A 25052-nucleotide genomic window follows, 5' to 3' on the forward strand; every position below is an offset into this window, starting at 1 on the left:
CTGAAAGCGTTTAGAAAAAAAACTCCGTACAATGGTTTGTTAAGGAATGACGGATTGACAGAATGACGGACAAGGGTAAACTATACTTCTTTGTGGTGCCATAAAAACACACAGTAAACACAAAAGTAAAACTCAGTTTAAATGAAGTCCGCATTATCTGAAAAACACATATATAAACACTAAAACACATTGTTCACCAATGAACCATGGAAATGGGGTAAGTAAGATTCACGCATAGTATCCGACAAACAGACCTATGAACCAAACAATGTAGACGAAATTCAAATGAGCGCTTTTTCAAACGGATAAAAACTATTACACCTGTACATTTGTTATGTCCATGCAATTTCTTATATCACTCTAAATACTGTACTCTGAAAAACGTTCTTAATTGCGATAATCAATGAACAATGGAAGTGAGGTCAAAACAGATGGACAGTGTAAGAAACATGTCCACCAAACAAATATGGTTAGATACATGCAAACAAAGATTATATTTTATTCATTATATCATTATAACAAGCTTTATAAGAAACAGAACCACTGTTAAAGGGTCATTGAACCATAAAATTGAGTTTAAGAAAAACTGCTATAAACCATAGAGACATTCAAGACCAAGTATTTGTATATCATATATGGATTGTCTAGCTTTTCTACGTCTGAAATGTGAAGTTGTTAACATTTTTTTGTGGAACTCAGCGAATGTATTTTCACTGGTTAGTGTGAGTGAATTTCATAGACATATATATGTCAATTACATAGATAATATGGAAGCTAGGATCTTAACCAAATTTCATAATTCCAATTACCGCTCAATGTAAAAACACAAGTGATTTATGACTGAGTTCTGTTGTGTGTATACTATAATGCAAACTGTTATAGGAAACAGTACCAAAACCACTTAAAATTTTGCACTCACAAGCAATGCATTATTATGCAGTGTACTAAATAATTTAAAAGTCTGTTCAAGAGTTAAAAAAAATTTATTCAAAAAGAGGTTGTTTTTTTTTAAGATATATACTTTCCTTTCTAACAGGTATCTATAGAACATCAAAACTTTTATTAGTTTTCGTGGCCCTTTGGGAGGAGAATTGCAGCTGAGTAAAGGACCATATTTTTGAAAATGAAGCACATATAATATTTTAACAGTCAGGTTTATATAAGTTTGGCAAAATGGAACATAGAAATTTTACGAAGAGAAACAACAATTTCTGTGCTCATTGTTTCTTTTGTCAAACAAGTTGTCTATAACAGTATTGAGAGTTGATATTTGTAAAGATAAAGAAGATGTCAATGATACCAAAGGCACACACTCATATGTTGAAGAGAAGCTGACAATGCCATGGCAAAATATGAAAGACAAAAAAATCCACATAAAATAAAAGTACTAAGAAACACTAACCCCATCACAAATTAGGGGTTAATCTCATGTTCTCTGGAAGAGTAAATAAATTCGGCTCCACAAGTGCCACCAATTGTAATGGTCATGGAAAATTTAAATTTGGTGAAACATGTGAAAAGTCTCATTCTGTGTTATCACAACCGAGGGGAATAGGACTATGTGAACAACAGTTGGAACATACATGTTTTCAAAATCACCATCAAACCAACAAAATTATTCTGTAATATCTATGGGCTGATATATAACAAAGTAAATATATTAATAATTTATTTATAAACTAAAATAGTTTTCTGGACATAAACCTCCATAAATTTATCACAACCACAAAATACTGTGTCCAACATCAACAGTATATACATACATGTATATAAAATAAATAAACATAATTTTATATTCTTGTAAAAAAAAAGTTTGTGAAATAATAGAATCTATATTTGTGATATTTTAAATTAATGTACAGACCAACTTTGACATTTTTATCAGTAATGTGCCAGCTCCGACATCAATAAGCATAGCTAACTGAAAAAATGACATCAGTTTAACAGTTAAATCTCAGCTCAACTGAGACCATATGGACAGTCCATGCTAGTTATAAGAAATAATCAGATTGAAAGTAAATTAAAGCTGACTTCAGGGAAAAGAAAATACATATTTTTTAGAATTTTTCATTAGTTCAGATACAAGTTTCTTTTTTCAAATCAATTCTAAATCATGTTCACACAGAAAATTGAATAAAACAAGATAATCTTCAAAAATTAAAATGTTTTCTAAAATGCAAAAAATAAATAAAAGCAGCATATCTTTGAAATCTATGTCATTTTTGGGACTTTGAATTAATCTTGTGAAATGACTTTTCCCATAGCACTGTATTCCTTTCATGAAAATCTTGATTAATAAAAAAAATAAATATTAAACATGCTCTTCCTTATTCTTCCTTCCGGATAGGAAATCAGCCAGAAATAAAAATTCTATAAATACCAGCCTGATGATTTAATAAGCTAGACACGTATATACAATAAATTTGGTTAAGAATAAAATTCTTATGGAAAATTTCTAAAACAACAGCACAAAGTATAGTTGTAAAATGAGTTAACCTATAAGCCATTAAAAATATGACCTTAAATGAAATAAAACAGTTACCTAATACAAACAGATTATCTTCCTTTCAGAAATCAAGAACATTACAACATCAATTTATACTATCATTTAAACTCAAGGCTTTCATTATTTGTTTTTAAATATTAACAGAAATATTTATTCAATGTTGCTAAACTTTGTGCAACTAAATTCTATTGACAAGAATGAATGTGATTTTTCTTATGTCACACATCAATACAAAATTTATATAAATACTGCAAAGCTGTGTCAGAACCGTGTATTTCAAAACAAAGTTACGCTTTTCCTACACTTTTTTCTGGCAGAAACTCCATTTTGAGATTAACTTTGTACAATAAATTTACAATAATTCTTCTCCTTACATAAAACTTTGCAGTCATGTAAAACATTCATACATGTCTACATTTTAAAAATTTGCACATTTTTTTTAACATTTTGACATCTTTTCTCTCTTTTAGCAATGTTGGTGAAATCACTAGAAAGTATACATATAATGATATTTAAAATATGCAAATGATTGTTTTCAGCAGACGACACTATCAGTCAATCATCCAATCAAAAAGTCTGTTACATATTGTTCACTGACTAATTTGTAACATGTTTGGAGGACGATTCCTGATTGATATTGTGGGTGTTCCTGGTGACCGTCTGTAAGATGGTTGTGGCTGCATCATGGCTGCTTCATATGTTTTCTGTAAAAATAAAAGGACATTTAATTTTATTAATTTGGTCAGGTTGAAATTTGAATTATAACAAAAGTTTTTTTAAAACAATCTTTTGTTGAATTCACAAAAATCTATCCGAACAAATTAGCAACACAGAACCCAAAAAACAACCACTTACAGATTTGCTTTAACTGATATCAACATAAACTTTTAAACAAGAATAACTGTTAACAAGACACCATGTCTGTTCTCAATATTACATTTCCAGGGTTCAGTAATATCAAACCTAACTTGACAAGTATTTTAAGCAGTTCACTTCATAATGTGTACTAAGATCCAAGTTGATGTGACTCAAATCTAGATTAAAAAAAAACAACTTTACTTAACTTATCAGAAAACAGATGGATTGATTGATGGATGGACTAATAGACAGCTTCTCTATTTTCTTAGACTGGGTATAAATACCAATCCTTCTGTAGATTTTAACCTGATACAGATTGGATAAATGGATGGACTGACTCACCAACCACAAAAAAAGAAAACATATAGCTCTTCTACTGTGTAAGGCTTGGTATAAAAATTCAAACCATTTTCTGAACTTTTAATCTCATATGGAAAGTATGGAAATACTTACAAACCAGGGGAAAAAATAGCCAATCTACTATCTTAGGGAGATTATAAAAATACCTACCCTTCTCTGTGTTCTGTGTTGAGCATTAAAGAAGGCAGCTGAATCAGGATTGTTCATCAACAGTTCCATCTGTAATCTATCAAACTTTTCTTGTTCATCTTCAGGCTGTAACATAAAAACAAACACAAATTAATACTCAAGCAATGTTTTCCCTATTTTAAGTGGATAAAAGAAATTTCGTGGGTGCCAATTTTCATTAGATAGTTTCGTTTCGATCTAGAGGAAAACTTGCAATTCCGTTGATATTTAGTTTCCTGGTTCTGCTAAAGTCTGCATTCATTCCTATAGAAAATTTGTAATTTGTTAAACATTTTAACTTATGAATCCCCTGTACCAATGAAATCCAAAAAATTAAAGGGAGGTAACAATTGCAACTTACCACTGTATTTGGATTAAAGGGAGGTAACACACCAGGTCTGATACCATGGCCAGCAGCCATACTTGTTGTTGTGGTGCCATCTTCAGTCTGGCTCAAAAAGCTTTCTGAATACCATTTGTCGAATTCTACAGTTGGAGGAAATAAAAAATAACATGTGTTACTATGAAATGCTGCATTAAAAAAAAATGTGATTTTTTTTTGGATTTTTTTCTATTTTAAACACATAACAAAATTTGTTTTATCAACAGATTGTTTTTATGCATTTTCTTGAAATGAAGTTGCTAAATTGTTGACTTGAAGGCAATAAATCTTAAAAGTAGTCAGACAAAGGAGTAGGTTCAGTAAGACCCATTTTTGGCCCCAAAATATAGCAGTTTTGAAAAGTGACGATTTTTGCGGATTTGATAGATTTTTCATATTTAAGCTTGAATCGGAGCGTTTTTAATGACGTAATCAGTTAAAATCTTTCCCATAAACTAATTGAATCAATTGAAATAGACACTTAAGTGTTTAAAAAGCGTCTAAAATTTTTCGTTAGATGAACTTGAAAATTGAGGCCGAAATCAGGCCTTACCGGACCTACTCCTTTAGTCATATTGACCTACTTAAGCTTGTAATAATTTTTTTAAGTAGAAAATGACAAAAATATGAAACTCCCAAATTCTAAATTGTACTTACCTTGTATAAGTTTTTGCCTACAGTTGTCGACCAGTCGTTGGCAGTACTGGACCTTTGCTTTAAGATTTTTCAGGTTGTCGTAATCTGTTTTATATTTAGATTTCAATTCTTTCAATCGCTTTACTTCCATGAATTCCTCTTCACTTATAATTATATCTCCCTCTTCATTATATTGTGTACCTATAAATTGAATTTTAGAAATAATATAACTATTGTGATTATTTTTTCAAAATTTGTATATGCTCCTAAATGACTTCTTACTATCTTAAAAGTAAAATAACAAAAATACTGAATGATTGAATTCAAAACAGAAAGTTCTAAGTCAAATGGCAATACCAAAAGTTCAGAAACATCAAATGACAGGATAACAACTTTCATTTTTCTGACTTGGTGCAGGCATTTTGTTAATATGTAGAAAATCATGGTTGGTTAAACCTGGTTTTATAGCTAGCTTAACCTTTCACTTGTGTGACAGTAACATAAATAATAAAGTATTGAGGACATTTATCAATGTGGTGACTTTTGAAATGTGTCAAATATTTCTACTTTTAGAACAAAAATGAAGTTATTTTTTATACATTAAGAACTTATATTTAGAGTCACCTGGAATTTTGACTCCTAGATATTTAAGTCATTAATGTGGTTGTTTATATAAATAATTGTATTTCCATGTCCAACCATAGAGTTTAACACACTCTGGTGGAAATCTAGTCAACCTAGTTTAAGACAAAGGGCATCAATTCAACTTAATAATATTTTAAGAAAAATAATAAAAATGAAAAGAAAAAACCTACCATTAGATTCTCTCTCCTCTTTTAATTTTTCTAATTTCATCCGGCATTGATCTATCTCTATTTTGTTGTGATTTATTCCTCGTGCTAGGTCTGTATATGTTTTCTTGTTTGATGCTAAAATGTCCTTATTTTCAACTAAGATTCTGTTCAACTCTGTTCCTTTCTCTGACTTGAATATGTCAAAAGCTGTAGTTCTACTTGGTGGTGTGCTGAAATAAAAATATGAAACATGTAAATTCAATCGTGTGACAACTTGGTGGTGTACTGCAAACTAAAATAGTTTCATGTTAGAAATTATCAATAAATGGAAATATTGTCACAGTATTGTTATTCATGCATTTGAATTGTTGTGATTAGCTGCCATCTTTCTATTTATTTACCCCTACTTCAAACTTGACCAATTAAAGGATTGAGTTGGATGTTATCTCACAAAGAAACAGTTTCCAGGAAAACAGATTACCTAGGCGCTATATTTTTTACTTAGACTGAGATGAAGAAAGCTTGAGTTAAAAACCGTATTTGACCTATAATGGTTTACTTGTACAAATTGTGACTTGGGTGGAGAGTTGTCTCATTGGCATTCAAACCACATCTTTTTATATCTATAAATCCTTTCTGCAGTTTTAGTGGAACAGTAGAATTTTTGATACACATAGATTTTGATTTGAAAAGATATCAATGTATATTCAAAATCAGTATTCTAACATTTAAAAATCTGAAGAATTCTGGAAACCTTTCCAAAAAATGTTGAGATTGGCTAGAAGCATATCAATGGTGAGGGAATAATAATCTATCTCATACCTAGCTCTGGCTGTTCTATCTGTTTTGGGACCTCCCAATGAACTGGCTGGTGTGGCAGCATCTTCCTCCCTGGTCCTGTCCACTGATGGGTGTGGTGACTTCACCTCCCTCTCTCCTTTAGCACTGTGTGAAGGACTACTAACACTCTTACCCCCTGTTGGACTGTAAACAAATGTTTTGAAATTGATTAAAGCTCATAGAAATGAAAATATGTATGTAATTTTTTGAATGATCAATTGTTTCAATATTTCCCTAAATTTGTGACTGTTTTTTTATGGTTCTTTTTGTCATTAATTGATTCTGGTATCAAACACACTCAGGATGATATTTGGAATTGAAACAAGAAATGAATGGAATGTGTCAGACAACATCATGACGATAGAGCAGAAAAGAGCCCAAGGCATATATTTGGTTTAAGGTGGTACCTAACACTTTAACTAAATTTAATCTGGCTCGTTTAATTTTCTTAACATTTTGACAAATTATTTACTTTGACCCTTTGACAATAAAGGGCTGCGCTTTAGCGCATGATACGCCTGTTGCTCTTTTAACTTGTCTTTTATGCTTTAAATGAATTTATATGATCAACTATAAATATATATACAAATCAAAAGGGATGTTACATTAATATATTCACCAAAGTTTCATAAAATCCCCCTTTTTTAAGTATAAAAATTCATTACTTAAGAAAACGTAAAATCTAAAATTAATAAAAATGGAAAGGGAGCTTACATCAATAGATATAAACAATTCACCAAAGTTTCATGGACATTGGTGAAAGCCTTTTTGAGTTATTGTCCAAAGTGTTGAAAATCTTCCTTTTATTTATGAATAAAGCCCCATAAATCCAAAACTTAAAATCTGAAATTTATAAAAATTGAAAGGGAGCTTACATCAATAGACATAAACAATTCACCAAAGTTTCATGGACATTGGTGAAAGCCTTTTTGAGTTATTGTCCGAAGTGTTGAAAATCCCCCTTTTTTTATGAATAAAGCCCCATAAATCCAAAACTTAAAATCTGAAATTTATAAAAATTGAAAGGGAGCTTACATCAATAGATATAAACAATTCACCAAAGTTTCATGGACATTGGTGAAAGCCTTTTTGAGTTATTGTCCGAAGTGTTGAAAATCCCCCTTTTTTTATGAATAAAGCCCCATAAATCCAAAACTTAAAATCTGAAATTTATAAAAATTGAAAGGGAGCTTACATCAATAGATATAAACAATTCACCAAAGTTTCATGGACATTGGTGAAAGCCTTTTTGAGTTATTGTCCGAAGTGTTGAAAATCCCCCTTTTTTTATGAATAAAGCCCCATAAATCCAAATCTTAAAATCTGAAATTTAAAAAAATTGAAAGGGAGCTTACATCAATAGATATAAACAATTCACCAAAGTTTCATGGACATTGGTGAAAGCCTTTTTGAGTTATTGTCCGAAGTGTTGAAAATCCCCCCTTTTTTATGAATAAAGCCCCATAAATCCAAAACTTAAAATCTGAAATTAAAAAAAAATGAAAGGGAGCTTACGTCAATAAATATAAACAATTCACCAAAGTTTCATGGAAATTGGTGAAAGCGTTTTTGAGTTATTGTCCGAAGTGTGGACGACGGGCGGACGGACGGTACGACAGACGGACGGACGGACGGACGGACAGACGGACGGACGGACAACGGTATACCATAATACGCCCCGTCTAAAAGACGACGGGCGTATAAAAATATGAAAATTTCAAAAAATTTTAACCAACCGTTTAATCAGAAAAATTACACTGGTTATATAGCAGTTTGACAAACACTTATTTTGATCATTGAGAAGCTTGATATTCCCTTATGAACACAACGTCATTAAAACATTCTGCTGATTTTACAGAGTCATCTCCCTGTAGTATTAGGTACCACCTTAAAGAATGTACAGATTTGTAATACATGCCACTTCTTTTGAGTTTAAATTAATAATTTGTCCTAGATTTTAAACGATCAGCAAAGCATGAAATACTTATGGTTTGAACTATTTCCCTAAATTGCAATAACTCATCTTGCACTTGTTTTTGTAAATAAATCACATCAACAATTGAACACACAAATTGCTAAATTCAAATAACTTTTTTGTATGATAACTATACAAACCTTTTTGTATCTTGTCTTGATAACTTTCCTTTCTTTGTCTCTTTTTCCTTTTCTTTCCTCTTGAGTTGAACGACAGACGATGGGTCTGCTTTAGCTGATTTAGGAGCCATTCCTACTCCAAAGCCTACACCGTCAGTCTCTCCTACCAGAAGACCATCATCTGTGACTGGCAGACCAGACTATAAAAATAAATAAGATATTATAGAGAACAGAATTTCAAATAATAGCTACAAAGTTGAAGGTTATTACCTAATTGCAATATTATTATAAGTTATTTGATAAATTCTTCACAAAATATAGTCTGTATCCACAATAATACAAATATTCCTCAATTCACAAAATTCAATACCTCAGAAAATAAAGAATTCACAGTAAATAGTTTATAAATGCAGGAGTAACAGTATGCTTATGAAGAGAAAAGAGCAAAGCACAATCATGCTGGCATCCTAATAAAATTTTCTTTCATCAAGATCTGATATAATTCATATTAATTTTGCTGTTTCAGATTCTAATGCATCCTGGTTTATACTGTTTTCGAGAATATACCAAAGCACTGTGATTGGCAAAAAACTTCATAAAAAATGGAAATTTGGGTTACGGACAATAAAATTGCCCATAGTTTTTTCGATTCTGAAATGTTAGGGTGTTCAACATCTTTGGAAATAAATTAGAAAACACACCTGTTGTGCTGCTGCAATAGCTGCTGGGTCTGTTCTGTCAATCAATGTAAATTTCTGTCGTAATCGTTCCTCAACATCTTTCTCCATTTGTCTGTAATAATATAAATTACAATGTTTGAGAAAAGCTTATAAACTAGAACTCTGATGTATTGAGAACACCAACGACAAGAACTAAAAGTATGTTATACATGTACATGTATGGAAGAAAAATGAGCTCTTAAACAAACATTTGTTAGAAATCAAAGATCTTATTTCCATATAAGGAAATCTCTTTCTTCCCTTGATTAAATACATAGAATAGCTATAATTCCCGTGCAGATCTCAATTTTCGCATTAAAGATTAATTTAGTTATTGTGAATGTCATCTCTAAAAACATATTTTTCGAAGTTTACAGCAAAATCTCCAAGAGAGTGCTTATGTACAAAGGTGATATGTATTTTTTTAATTTTTTTTTTAGTGTACTACATAACAGTAAAACATTTAATCACATAATGACTGCTTTTACAGTAATGTTTTTGTATCTGCAAAAGGTTGAATTTAAGCTAGGCTGTACCCGGTACATATTTTTCTTGAGACAGATTGAAATTAATTCCGTTTTTTTGTGTTACAACAAAATAAAACTGAAGCCAGTATATGTAATACATTTATTAAATGCAGTATCCATTTATCAAAATTATATTTTTAAAGTTGTAGAGTTGGGTGCTCATTTTCGCCACATCTTTCCATGTTTTCTACAGTTTATGTTCAGGTCTAAATGTTTTTGAAGTATACTGATATTTCTATATGAAGATAACTTCAAATGCAAAATATTCTTAAGCTTGAAAACCGGTTTGTTTTAAGAAAATCATCTGAAAAGTTAGATTAAAGGGTGTTTGAAATTTCCGGATGTTTTGTCAATGGGGGACACATATTCAACGTTTTTACACATCTATTTAAAACCAAATAACCGCAGCTTTTAACAATTTTTGTCAAATCAATTGCATTATAGATGAATAGCAGACATTTAAAAGGTATAAAGAATTCAAAATTAGGGCATTCAGTCAAATATTTACTTAGAAATACTTCTTTGAAAACGTGTTTTTTATTCAGGAAATTGTCCGAAAATCGTTGTCCATTTTTCTGTCATTTTTGGTAGGAGCCGCAATTTTGTCTCAGTTTAAAAAAATATTATATTTGTTATAAAAATATAATTTACGGGTACATTTCTTCCATTTCAGCCATCCTTTGAAGTTTTTACACCTCAAAATCCTTAAACGGCGAAATTGTGTCCCCGGCGAAAATGAGCACCCCACTCTATCAAACTAAGAATCTTTCTTAATTCAAATTCAAAATAACTTACACATAAATATCTTTGAACGAATCAAATACTCCTTGCACTTGTCTTACATTTATTATCTACAAAAGAAAATGAATTGGAAATTAAAATTTATGTATTCAAATTTAGACTTTCGACAATTTCATTATTACAAAAAAAATAATTAAACATTTACACAATAATTTAACAAATTTTCCACTAGAATAAAATAAATGTCACCTTCATAGTGACAGTCTTAACAGATGGTCTATAACTGTCACATATTCAAGAATCCTTATACCGTATACTACTGTAACAATGACAAAAGCCATTACAGTGTTGGATCTAAAATTAGAGGTGGTAAAGAAATGGGGCAAATAAAATTCTATATAAGTGAACACTTTAAATTTCAATTTCTCATTATATTCTTTTTCACTGAAACACATTGCATTCAACTTTTAATGACATTAACAAAATTTGTTTAATGCATCTCTGTCACTCCTATAAGGAATTTTTTGTTCTATTTGATTTTTTTTACTCTTCATTTTCCACACAAAATGTGTCTGCCTACCACAGCAATTTGTAACACGATCATCAAAACACTTATGTCTCTCTTGCCTTTGGCTTTGCTGATGTCTGCTTTATTTATGTTTTATAGAAATGTATTTGATCACAAACTGAACCTAAATGTTAACAAGACTGAACCCAAATATTGATAAGCCTTAACCTAAATATTGACAAACCAAAACAATATAGAAATGCTCTGTATTGTCTTTGTACTAATTTTCCAGTTTAAACATTGAAACTGTGTCACTATCTATTTTTAAAGACAACATAAATCATTTAAAGCATTAAAAGAAACAACTCACGTCTATTTCATCTAAATGTCCTTCCAAATATCTTCTAACTTGTTGTCTGATCTCATACCTTTGTTGTTCTGATAAAGTATCATAAGTAATGTGGCTTCTGTTTGTCTGAAAATAATAAAATAATTATCAGTGTGTACATTTTTCAAACAAGGTTATAAAAAAGATGAGTTTTAGTATAGTTGTAAATTCAGATCTTTTAGCACTGTTTAGATAATGGAATTCAGATCTTTTAGCACTGTTTAGATAGTGGGGAAAATAATCTAGGGAATACGTCTTTCAAAAATAAAAACTTCAATTTTTAATTTTGAAAGCACTATTTGTATGCAGTAAATAAGGAAATCTAAATATTCTTCTCACATATTTATGCATTTTAAAAAATCACAATAATAAAACACACCAAAATTTTTTAATTTACCAAATTCCATTAAATACTTCATTAAATTAAATGTCCATTATGTATAATTTTTTTTTTGTATCTGTCACTCAGATTATGTTCTTCAACTTTACCTTACACACTTAAATGTTTTTTCTGTCTCTAGCATTCAATAGTATTTTTCCAGCAAATATAAATAATAATCAAAATTTATTCTAAAATTTCATCTTGAAATATTATATAATTGGCATATTTTACAAAGTTACTGAAGATAATGCTATTCAATACACATCTTAATAGTAATAAAAGGTACCAGGATTATAATTTTGTACGCCAGTTGAAATAAAAAAAAAATTTTTTTTATCAAAGTTTCTATTTTAATTATAAAAATAACTTATGATTACATACTAAGATTCCCTCATTGCAAATTAAAAAAAATTAAAAAATTAAGTAAAAAAATTGGTAAAACAAAAAACATTAGTAAATCTTTTTTTGTTTTGTATTCAGGAAAATAGCCCAATCAAAATAATTCCGGTGACTGACTGAACAATAATCATGCAAAATGACATTTCAAAACATTTCTAATTCTTAATGTCAAATACAATAATGTGGTCATTATGTATGTCAAACTGGACACAAAACATGCTAATTGCAAATTAAAGGTGCATGACTGTTTTCGAAAACAGAAAATTGGAAAATGTGGCATGATTGTCAATGAGACATAGTTCAACAAATTCTAAAGACATGGATACTGATGATTATAAGCAATTGTAGGTCACACATTGGCCTTCGCCAATGAGAAAAATAATACCATAAGGTCCTAACTATGGAAAATGTGAAACAGTTCAAATGAAACAAGCAATGGCTTATTTTTGACAGAAAAAAATATAATTTTACTGACAACTGAATTAAGGTAGGTCTATTTTTCAACTATTCACAAGTAAAAATGTACCATCACAGAACAATTTTTTTATTATTACTCATTGCCCAATTTGAAAATAAATGGAGAATGTGTCAATGGGACACAGATGATGCTCCTGCTTGCATATAAAATGTCATAAAGGGACATAAGTCTAGAACTGTAAAAGTGGCACCTCTCAAATTCAAAATTGGTCTGAGGTTTGTGACAGCAGGAGCATAAAAATATTAATCAGAATTAGAACGTAGACTCTGAAGCTCATAACTTAAATGATGTTTCCTCTATCAGTAATATTAATACTACCCAATGCCAACTAAAAAATACCATCATGGGAGGTTTATTATCTAATGATGCCATGAATTCTGAACAAGCCAAGTAAGGGGCCGGGGACCAATGTCAAGTCAACAAGTGATCATATAAATTGTGATTCGGTTCAAGCATGGATGTATGAACAGTACAAGATATATATTTGCAGCATTTGCATGCATTGTTGTATTTTATTGACAACAAAAAATATACACATCTAAAAAAACATTTAAGTGATTTTCTTCAATAACATTGACATTTTCATGTGTAACATTTTTTAAATCACAGTGAACTCTTACTCTGTCATCATCTGCAAGTGTATTCTAAAAATCAAATTATCATTTAATATCTTATTTTCATTTATGTACCAAGTGTTTTTCTTATGTGAATATCTTCATATTAATTAATTACAACTTAGTTTTGGTGGCACATTAAAACCATACAGATCAAATAATTCTTAATGTTTTTTAGGTAATTTAACAGAACCTGTTCAAGAAGATCCAGAGGAAATCAAAACAAAATATCCAGAAAAAATCTTTAAAATCATAAGAAAAAAGTCAAGTATTAAAAGCACGGGACTTAATATGTAGTTCTAGCACACAAGAGTCTACTTACCAAAGTATCATGCATGGCTAACTCATGTTTTAAATGCTGGATTTCTTTTTCTAACCTTTTGCATTGTACCTGAAAACATATTTTTTGTAAATGTAAAGTTATTTTACATTGTATTACTACTCGTTGTATTACATGTGTTGAAATAGGGCAATATGATAAATTCTCATAAAAAATGAAACTACTCAATGGTGAGTTCAAATTTACATAAAAAATTCTCAAATTGACTTAAAAAATTAAAAAACAATAAAACATTCTGATAACTAAGTATTTTTATAACTGAGGAAAAGATTGCCTCAGCTGTACATGTATGTGTTTGAAAAAATCCTTTCAGAATTTTGGTTCTTAATGCTCTTCAACCTTATACTTTTTTTGGCCTTTTTAAACTTTTTGATTCTGTAGTAAAGGTCCGGAAAGTTATTGCCATAACAAGATAAGATACCGGAACTTTAGTTAGTATTTACTGCGCAACCTCGCAAAATTTATCCGGAGCTCAGACGACCCAGTTGTGGTGAACTCCAGCCCTGGGATTCCTGCCCTAACAGTGTATTCTACCAAAACGACATCTTATATTAAAAAGGTATATCAAATTATTGCACCTTTACAACAATTCGAGCATCTCTAATGAGTGTTTTGTAGACAATTATGCATACATGTGTCTGGCATAACAAATTTTAATCTTGGTATCAATGATGAGTGTATCTTGTTAGAAGAAAAATGGAGAAGAGCAATATGACAAGAAATATAAGAACATTATTTGGATGGAAAGTTGTCTCATTGGCACTCATACCACATCTTCCTATATCTAATTACCGGTACATTTTAAAGATAAATCTGTTCCTTCTATACAAAAATATTAGTTTATGTGTAAACTCCCTTAAAATGAATATACACCAAAGTCGATGCCAAAATATTTTATCTAAAGTATAAAAAATTCCTTTAAAAATCCACTTACCACAGGATCTATAATTTCATTCATAGATGGTTCACTAGCAACACACATCATTCTGGTTGCAAAACGCAATGTTGATACCTGAAAAATGATTAAATATTAACTTTTGTTTAATTTTCCGTTACTAGATTTAGTGGCCATCCTGTTTGTAGCTGTTCTGTGCGTTTTTTTTATTATGTGATTTAATTTAACTTTAAGTTATGTATGTCTATTATTTTGGTTGTCCTGTCCAGTATTTAGTGTACTCTTAAATCCTTTCAAAGTTTTATTCTTTGAAGAAGACAATTTTAACTATAAATTATATTGTTTTCAAATTGAAAGAATATCTAAACTACACCACCTGACACTTGTTTTTAGCATGTGTAATGTGTAGAAACTTGATAAATTAAAAGAAGTTTTGTATGACCATTTCAAATAAAAATCCATAAATGATGATGCATGATGAAAGTCTTCAGGCCCTCACAATATAAAAAAGTTGATCATGGGAAAGGATGTAATTTTCAGGTTATAATCAAGAGGATTCATAAAAGATAAATGTATTGTTTAGTTTCCTTTAGCAAGCAACTTACTGATTCTTCTAACTGTTGTTTTTCTCCCCATATGTTAGCTATCAGGAGTGTATTACAATTTCCACCAATAGAATCTTTGAGACAATGTGTTAGTTTGGACTGACGGAACGGAATATGCTCTCTACGCCTATCTGCCAATGCTACAATGACTTGTTCCAAAAATGTCAATGATTTATTAATGTACATTGCCTCTTGTTGTGTTTTTCCATCAGACTGAAAAATAACAATTACTTATTAAACATGTAAAAATATAATATTGAAAAAATTGAAGAAAACTTACTCTTTCATTCATTTTATAAATATTTAAAACTTTTCATTTTTTATTCCTTCAAATTCTGTATATACAGGTCCTTCTGTTTGCAACTATTTCAAGAGCAAATATACATTAAACTATTTCAAATGTCACTCCTGGTAAATAAAATTAAACCTATAGTATGAAGCAATTTTATAATAGAATTTAATTTTTCATTTTTCATTTTTTAATTTTATACGTCAGTACTGATTTTATCAGCTGGAATATCAGACTGACTGTTCCAGAATCCTTGCTGATAAAGTATTTAAAAATGGCATTTTCTATATACATGTCTCAGACCACAGTTTTATACAATAAATTTCAAAAAATTATAATTAAATGCTTAGCATACATTTCTAATAAATCACAAAATTAATTTTGATATAATCAATATTAAAGGGAGATAATTCAACAAACCTTAGTTTTACTCAATCTTTCAGATCCAGCCAAATCAACAAAATTCAATTTAGAAACTGTATATCTAGCATTGGACTGCACTCTTGATCTTGTCTGTAAATAAAAGTTAAACATTCATAAAATAAAAACGATTCCAAATTTCTGCTATATAAGCAAACTACAATGATAAGAAAAGTATGTCTGAATGTTGAATATTTATTTCTGTATTCTTAAATTTTATATAGGCATTTTATTTTTACCCATATTCTTTGTTTTAGCATATTATTCTCCATTTTTTATAAACAAATCCAGTCCCTCAAAAAAGCAGCTCATCAAAGACAGTAATGTAATAAAAGGCATCAAGTTCATTCATTTCTTACAGGGGCGGATCCAGTCATTTTAAAAAGGGGGGTTCCTAACCCAGGACAAAGGGGGGTTCCAACTACATGTCCCCTTTCAAAGGCATTGATCGTCGAAAAAAAGGGGGGGTTCCAACCCCCGGAACCCCCCCTCTGGATCCGCGCCTGTGTTATACCTTTATGTTAAAAATAATCAAATTATATCCAATAGAGTCAGTCATATAGATATCATATATAAAGCCTGTATAAAAACAGATATATAGATATTGAATTTTTACACCTTAGTCTAAGACATTAGATCTAGATAGTGTATTAATGCAACATCAACAATGTTCAGCTCAGCTTAGAAAATGGAACAAGACATTTATGTGCACAAAGTTTTTCAGAATTGTTTCACCTAAAGAGTTATTTGTTTCTTTCCTATTGTAAAACTGAAACAAAATGCTAGTAATGTTATGGATATGCAGGCTAAACTATGTGGGCTAGACCATGTGATTAGATTCACAAAATTTTACGACTAAAGTTGATTTTGGCATACTGATACGTTTATAGCTCAACAGTTCTATGATATTTTAATATTTAGGACAGTCTGTAATCATAAAAAGTAGTTAGCTACATAGTAGCCTTCAAAGATTAATATATAGGCGTATCATGCGCTTAGCAGTTGCTATATATTATGGTATACAATTGTCCGTCGTAATGAAGTTCTGGAATAACACAACTATCATACTTCTTATCTAAACACTTTATGAAGTATCAATTTTACAGGACGCTTACAATTTTTTCTTTATCACTTTAATATAATTGATAGTAAAGTTGACAGATTTCTAAGATAATTACTTAATGATGCTTAAAATAGGTTTTTTATGATCATTATTGATGTTTGATTTAATTTAAAATAAAATTTGTAAACCAAGCCAAAAGAAGGGGACATCACTCTAAACACATAATTTTATTTCTTTCAACTGTTTCTGCATAAAAGATAAATCAGAATTTATACTTTTCATGCATTTTTACAAATTTCAAATGATTTACACCAGAAAAACATGAAAAACGAGAAAGATTTCTGAAATAATTTTAACATGATGAGTTCTTAGTAAAGCTGAATGCTACAATATCCCAAATTTAGATTACAAATTATATTATAAAAAGGACCTGAAATAATTTTCTGCTACTAGGATTTCGACAAACAGCTCAGAATGAAGCATATCAAGACTTTGTTCAAACGTAACCTGGAGATCCCCTCCTATCAAAAGTAGCTGCATCATGACATTGAAAAGACAACAACATTTTTTTGGGGATGTAAAAAAAAGGGGGGATTTTGAAACAAATCTAGCTTACCTCAATATACAGAGTAAATATACAGTGAGACCTAGAGGACTGTGCATTCAGTGAATGGGCTGCTATAGCTCTGTTAGTTTCTCCCTGAAAACATAGTAAGTTAAATTATTTCTGCTCCTCTAGCAATACTAAATGTAGATAAATTAACTCATAAAAAATCCAAATATTGAAAAGAACATAACAAGTAAACTACACATTAATTCATGAATGTGCATGAGTTTCAATATTTGGATTCTTTCACTAGTTAATACTTTTTATCACATTGACCATAGAATTTTTAATAGAAATTTATAAAAAAAGTATAAAATATATTGCATTTAGGAACTACATCTTTTTTTAAACTTTATCCTATATTTCGTTCACACACATAGTTATATGACATCTGAGAAGTCAAATTATTAGATTTATTTCACATGAGAAATTATAGTTTTTATTCACACTAGTAAATCATCCTATCCATTAATTTCAACTCAATTTCATATCAAAAATCATTTTTTATAAACTCATGGTAATATACATGCAGTCATACTGAATGTAAATAAAAGATATACTTTTTTCTAAGATGCTCAACAAATAATTAAGTATTAACGTACAAACAAATCATCTACCAAATATGGATAGAAATGAAAGTATATTTTTTAGGATAGATATTAACCTCAAACAAGTAATTGAGAGCCTCTTCTTCATTCTGTGTGAGATGACAAGACAATCCTTTAACATAGACTCCATATTGATTCTCAGCTACTGACATTGACCCACCATTTTCCTGATTAATGGCTTCTGGCAGTGTTGCTAACAAATCTACCATAGACTCATTGTAGATTTCCAAGTAGGAAACTCTGTAAAAACAAAAAGCAAAAATCTTAAAAAGTGAATGTGGTGGTTAAAATATGAGCTGCTATTAAGTTACTAGGTAACATTTACATATCTATGGTTGGTTTACATTTATAGTTTAACAATATTCTTTTTCAGTTCCCCTTATAAACCATTGGACCACTGTAGATATTTTACAAAGCTTTTTTCATCTTGGTGTAGTACAACAAAGAAGCTAGGCAAAAATCATCAACATACTAACAATTTTACGGATGAACATCAAATTTTTATATGTATTCCATTAGAGCATTATCAGTATTCTTATATCAAAATACACATAGGTTTTTTTTCATCTTTGTGTATACAACGAAAAAAGTACGGCAAAAATATTCAAGTTTCAACATACTAGAAATTTTACAGTAGGACATCACATTTTGTGAGTATTCAATATGAAAATGTTGAAAGGAGATCTTCTTATATCAAGATACCCATATACATACATTCAATAACTAATATTACAAACACTTTTATACTGAAACAATATTAACCATATACAGTGAAACCTGTTTAAACCGAACCTCATCGGGACTTAGGATTTTGTTCGGTTTTGGCCGATGTTCATTTTCATCAGGTTCACAACGCACATAATTTGATATGACGTTGCTTACAAACATGTTTGGTTTATCCAGGTTTTTCGGTTTATACAGGATTCGGTTTAGTCAGGTTTCACTGTATATTAATAATATGGCAATGGATGTTCTGTCTTATTGTCATTTACTCTAATCTGAAATAGTTCTTTATGATAGCTATGGTTTTGGTTTGAAACCTCATATTTTTTCTTCCTGGTGATAAAATTTCGAAAAGAATTAACCATCTTGATAAAATTTGGTTAAAGATATAAAGCTCAGCTCTAAATATTATGTTTTTATGAGAGCGTACCTGACAGTGATAGAATATTCAGGTCTTTCCTCTATTTCCCTGAACAGCTGTGATATGGACCTAGGCAGAATTCCTCTCTGTTTATAGCTTTCAGTAGCACCAGTTATTGTGAATGTTTTTCCAGCTCCTGTCTGTCCATAACACATCATTGTTCCTGAAAAATTAAATATATTTTTTCTTTTTAAGTAGGTTGTGTGCACTGGAATATCTTATCTTTTATTTTGCATTACAGTTATAATTGTGCACTCAATGATACTTATATAGTTATTAGAAGAACAGCAATAATAATAATCCTGTTTAGTGTTACTTGTATACATTTTAATTTATGATGTACATTGTACAAAGATTTGTATTTCCCTTAATTTCAGGAAATTAATATTTATCTTCCCCCAAATCACATCTTTTGTTAAATAAGTGCTTTAAAAAAACTCAAATAAATTGACTTAAAGTTTCAGAGTAAAAGTAAAGAATGGTACTAAGGGATGTGGGATCAAATGATTAGGAGTCAATTTCACAAAAATAGCTTTTTTTGTGAAACCTGCTCCACCAGTTAGAATAAGAAAACCTTCAGAATCTAGATTTATGTAAATGTTCTATCAAATTTCTTTCAGTCCAATTAAGCCACTTTTAAACTGTTTCAAATATTCATTCAAATTAGAAGAGCATCAGATTCAATAAAATTTAAAATACTTACCATTGTAACCATCCAGAGCAGAAGTTACAATATCTGCAGCCACTGTGTCAAAGACATGGTCCTGGCTAGCATTATGAAAGATACCATCCAGTCTAAAGGACCAGTCTAGAATCTGGTTATTGACAACTCCCTTCGCAGACTCTTTCTTCTGGTGTACATTTACACTCTGTTAAACAGAAATTTATTTTGAAATCAACAAGAAGATATGAAAATAAATTTTAGTAAAAACAGACATTGATTTACAAAAATCGAACCAGTGTTGATAGTTATATTATGTCGATTAAAATTTTGTAAGGGTTCCATGGAACCCAGTGTCTCGCCTACTTTTGCTGTTAATCACAGGCTCAACAAAAATGAGGAAAAAAATCAATAAAATTATTCCTGTTGATACTATCTTTTGATCGTAAAAAGCTTCTGTCCAAGTTTGGTAAAAATCCAAGATAGTTTATGAATCTAATAAATGTTTTAAAAACCTTAACTGCAGACTGTATGAAATGTTAACTGGAAGAAAAACTAAGTCCATTTATAAACTTGTAAAATACAGATACACAGGTACCAAATTTTAACAAAATTTCCTTCTAGATACTAACTTGTTTTCCTTCTAGATACCAAGTTTGGTACAAATCCAAAATGGTATAGAAAAGTTATTAAATTTTTTTTAAACTTTAACCACAGAGTGAATGTGTTGTTTCCTGGCAGAAAATCTAAATCAAATTTAAAAGTAAAAACACTGATAAAATTGAAATTTATTTTTACAAAATTTACTTCTAGATACTTTCTTATGATCATAAACAAGCTTCTGTCCACGTTTGTTAGAAATCCAGTATAGTTTAAGAAAGTTATTAAAATTTTAAAAACCTTAACCACAGAGTGAATATTTGTGGACGCCGTCGACGGAATGTAGGATCGCTATGTCTCGCTTTTTCTACTAAAGTCGAAGGCTCAACAAAAATGTGGCCAAAATAATGACAGAAAGAATATGCAGTAAATAAGAAAATTTATCATTTATATATTTTGCAGAAAAGCTTTTTTTTGACATTTTTGTAAGAATTGTGTAACTTTATGTTTATTTTTTTTTAAACCTAAGAAAACTGATATATCATTGCCCATGTAAACTTTAACCCAGCTTTTAATAATTCACAAAAAAATTACCATTTAACCAAATTCATGTTGATCTGTACATGTATAGGATTGATTCTAAAGAGTTTTAAGACTAATTTAGACATCAGTTTTTCAAGACTGGTCTATCTTACCTTTCCATCAGGGACTAGTTCTATATGTTCTGTATCAAAATTAGCGGTTGGTCTTACTCTACACCATACTTTAACACGTTGGTTCTTACTCGGTTTCTTTTCCGGTCTGCTGTAGGTGCTCAAACCTGAGGTCCCTCGACTATACATCCTGTCAACTTATCTAGAAAAAGAGTTTATTTGCAATGTATATAAACTTTTAGCCATACATTGTAATTATTTAAAAGACTTTTTAAGCAATACACAACAAAGGTCAAGATCAAATGGATTAATTGTTAAATGCCACTCTCTCCAATATTGACTTTTTCACTGTTTATTGTGACTGTCACTTTTTGGAGGAAGTCAGCTAGAGAGAGTGCTCTCTAAGACTTGATGGAAGACCAGGACCTTCAAAAGTCAGTTCTACAATATTTTCCATATCATGGCTTTTAAAGCCTGTTATGAGGTCACACTTAAAAATATTTTGGTTTGCCCAAACTCAAACCAAACATTGAGACAGTGGGTAGGTAGGAAGGTATATTTTTTTTTTGGCAAAGAGAAATTAAAGTATCAGATGTCTATTAGTCTTCATGCCTATTTGAATGAAAAAAAATATTACCACCAGGTCAATAAAGATTTTGAGTAGGCAGCTACTTTCTGGGTAGGTAGGGTTAGGGCAAACAAACCCATTCTTTTTATGGCCTGAACTTATAGCTTTTTTACAGAACAAACACAAGTTTCATTGCTAGCATCCTCTTTTTACCTAGGCTTTCTTTGTGTCTGATATAGCCAGGGTTTCCGCTGGCTGTCGCCATTTTCGCAATTTGCCAAACGGGCACCTATTTTTCTTTTGAAGAAATTTACCCAAAGAACTGTACATCTTTCTTGTATAATATATGGTCAAAACATGTCCAAGAATTTTGTTATATTATGGGACTGATATCTTCATTATTATCAAAAGTAGGTGGCCCCTCTATTAGAAAAGTTGTTCAAAATACATATATAAAGAATTTTCACCCTTTTAAAAAAAGTTCCGTTTTTTTAATAGTAAATCATACTAAATGTTAGAAAGTTAATTCATTACAATTTAACTGTAAACAATGTAGACTCAAAGATAAGTTTGAGAGAATAATCATAGACAACGATGGGGCAAACTCATCTTTTTTAGGGGGGAATTAAACGAAAAATATAATGTTACTTGGCGAAAAAATTAACAAAGTGGTAAAAAATATATTGGTTTGGCGTCAAAGAGGTGGCGAAAAAAATAATTGACCCAGGGGAAACACTGGATATAGCCAAGATGAGGGCCCTCATGGGGTTTTTGATTAAGTGATTACTTGGCCGTTTTTTTAATGATTATTTGATTATTAAGCCAAATATTTCATGATTATTTGATTACCTAGGACTGTATTTTTAGTTTATGATTATTTGATTACTAAAGATAAGCAAATATTTAATGATTATGTGATTATATTGGCAAAAAAATGGTGATTATGTGATTACTAGAACCCCCCCATGAGGGGCCTCCAAGATCAACCATCACCATGTGTCTTCACAACTTCAAGTTTTTATTGAAGTAATCAAGACATGAATTTTTTATTCAAGTAATCAAGACATGAATGTGTGGCGGACAACCAATTAAGAACTATAACCTAACACATTTATTTCTCATCTCAGTTTCCATTACCCTTCTTATGACAAAAACAAATGAAATGGAAAAGAAACAGAAGTAGTGACTTCTGAGTTTTGCTAATTTTCATAAATTACACACATGAACTTATCAAAATTTCCTCCCCCTTTTTTAACTGGTTACTTATCTTCAAATTCAGGGACATTAGTCCCTGAATTGGGTGATTTTTTTGTGTAATCAAAAGTTTGTTAATATATTCGGCTGAAGAGACTTACCTGTTATTTCATAAATGTAGTTTTAACGGTGATTATAAATTTGCCCCACACTTTGTTGACAGGTTGTTAGGAACTTAGCGCATGCGCAGAAAGGAAGCTCTCGCGGGTCTCACTAATTAGCGACAACAAGCGTCAAGAAGCGACAACAAGCGTCAACAAGCGACAAGAAGCGACAACAAGAATTATTTTAGCGACAACAAGAGACAAGAAGACTATTTAGCGACAAGAAAACATTTTTTTTTTTATTAGATATAAAGAAATTTGTATTTAATGGGTTTTTTTTTTTAAATATACGAGCAGATATGTCTAATTAAAATGTTTTATTATATTGGTAGATGAAGAAATTTAACATTGTGAAGAAGAAAGAGATTGAGCTTCTTTTTTTTATTTTCAAATATGAAGAATATGTATAAGATAATGCACGGGGGGGGGGGGGGGGGGGTAACTTCCTATTATTGGGTATACGGGGATGTGCCAAAAATATGAGTCATAATTTTGCGAGATTTTATATAAAAATGACCCTCCTTTTTAATGACATCCTGCATTTACGTTTGATAATTGTATATTGATTTGGGGTATGATCTACATATCATATATAAATATGCTATTGATATGTGCACCAAACGATGTCAATTCATATATAAAAACTTAAGGGTAGCTGGTATATTTATGAATTATGAGTGATGATGAGTTAGTGCTTATATAAGCATGGGTCATATTTTAAAGATTGTATATATATATAAGTATATGCCATTCTTTCTTAAATATTTATATAACTATAGGTACTGAATTTCAGTGAATGTTATATTAAAATGGGTACGTTTTTTGAGACAAAAATGGCACACCCCTACCAAAAAAATATCGAAGTTACCCCCCCCCCCCGTGAGATAATGTATGTATCTGTTTTCATCAAAGTCAAAGTATGAATAAACGAATGGCGATATATATGGAGCGGGCATAATGGAATATAATATTTTGATTCTAACAGTATAATTCATTATAATATGTAGAGACAACAACATCTAGGTTACCGCAAGGTGATAGTTTTATTGAGTCGACATGTTTCGCCGCTAATGCGGCATCATCAGGACAATATTACAGAGTTTACATGTTCATAAAGTGTATATAATGCGGTTGTATTAATTATGACGTAAAAGAATAAAAGTGAAAGTGAAAATGTAAAACAGTGTTCATGATGTAGCAAGAATAAAAGTTAAAAATAGAAATAAAAACAAATGTTTATCTTGACTGGTATGTTCCGTAGTCACTGTGATTGAGGTTCATATATAAATAGAAAGTGAAAGTGAAATTAAAATAAGAATCTAGTATAGTTAAAAGTGAAAGTTAGTCAATAAAGTTATTAAAAAGTGAAAGTTAGTCAATAAAGTTATTAACGATGTGGTTAGCTGCTATTCTTGCACGTCTGTGTAGAGGTCCTCATAGTGGTTTATAAAATGTCAGTTCATTTCCAAATAGGACAACACCCCATTGGCCATCCCGTACCAATTCAACTGGATCGCTCCGAGGGAGGTACTGCTTCCATTGAGGTAGTAAAGGGTGAAGTGTATGATTGCCGCAATTTTGGGAATTGTAAATCTTGGTAGATATGTTCATAAAAATTAACTTTGATAATAAAATGTCCGTGGATCAGGCTTTTCTTTGTAAATTAGGTTTGTGGTTTATGTGGTTCATCCTGGTTCTGGTTCCTTCCCTTTTTCTTTAAGTAAAATGCCTGGTATTCCGAATTACTTTGACTTTGTGTACTTAGGTATGCTGCGGATGAATTTAATGTTCAATTTCCGTAAGGTTCTAAAGTGGGCTAAGTTTTTCTCTTGGATGGTTATCGTAGT

The 25052-nt window shown here is 30.5% G+C and overlaps 1 protein-coding gene across 1 annotated transcript; it reads right to left on the minus strand.

The window, feature by feature from the left end:
- Nucleotides 1-1655: 1655 nt before the first annotated feature.
- Nucleotides 1656-23300, minus strand: LOC139503356 (kinesin-like protein KIF9). The gene is made up of 20 exons (XM_071293126.1): nt 23203-23300; nt 21322-21481; nt 20069-20234; nt 19375-19528; nt 18278-18461; nt 17623-17706; nt 15944-16036; nt 15235-15447; nt 14669-14746; nt 13717-13785; nt 11504-11608; nt 10680-10735; nt 9340-9430; nt 8660-8838; nt 6527-6688; nt 5726-5934; nt 4932-5111; nt 4254-4378; nt 3875-3979; nt 1656-3210 (listed from the first exon to the last, which is right to left on the minus strand). The coding sequence occupies exons 2-20, from the start codon at nt 21466-21468 to the stop codon at nt 3097-3099; spliced, it is 2514 nt and encodes an 837-aa protein (XP_071149227.1). The 5' UTR covers nt 21469-21481; nt 23203-23300; the 3' UTR covers nt 1656-3096.
- Nucleotides 23301-25052: the final 1752 nt, after the last annotated feature.

This window comes from Mytilus edulis, chromosome 14 (genome assembly GCF_963676685.1).
Source record: "Mytilus edulis chromosome 14, xbMytEdul2.2, whole genome shotgun sequence".
In the NCBI taxonomy this organism is placed as follows: domain Eukaryota; kingdom Metazoa; phylum Mollusca; class Bivalvia; order Mytilida; family Mytilidae; genus Mytilus; species Mytilus edulis.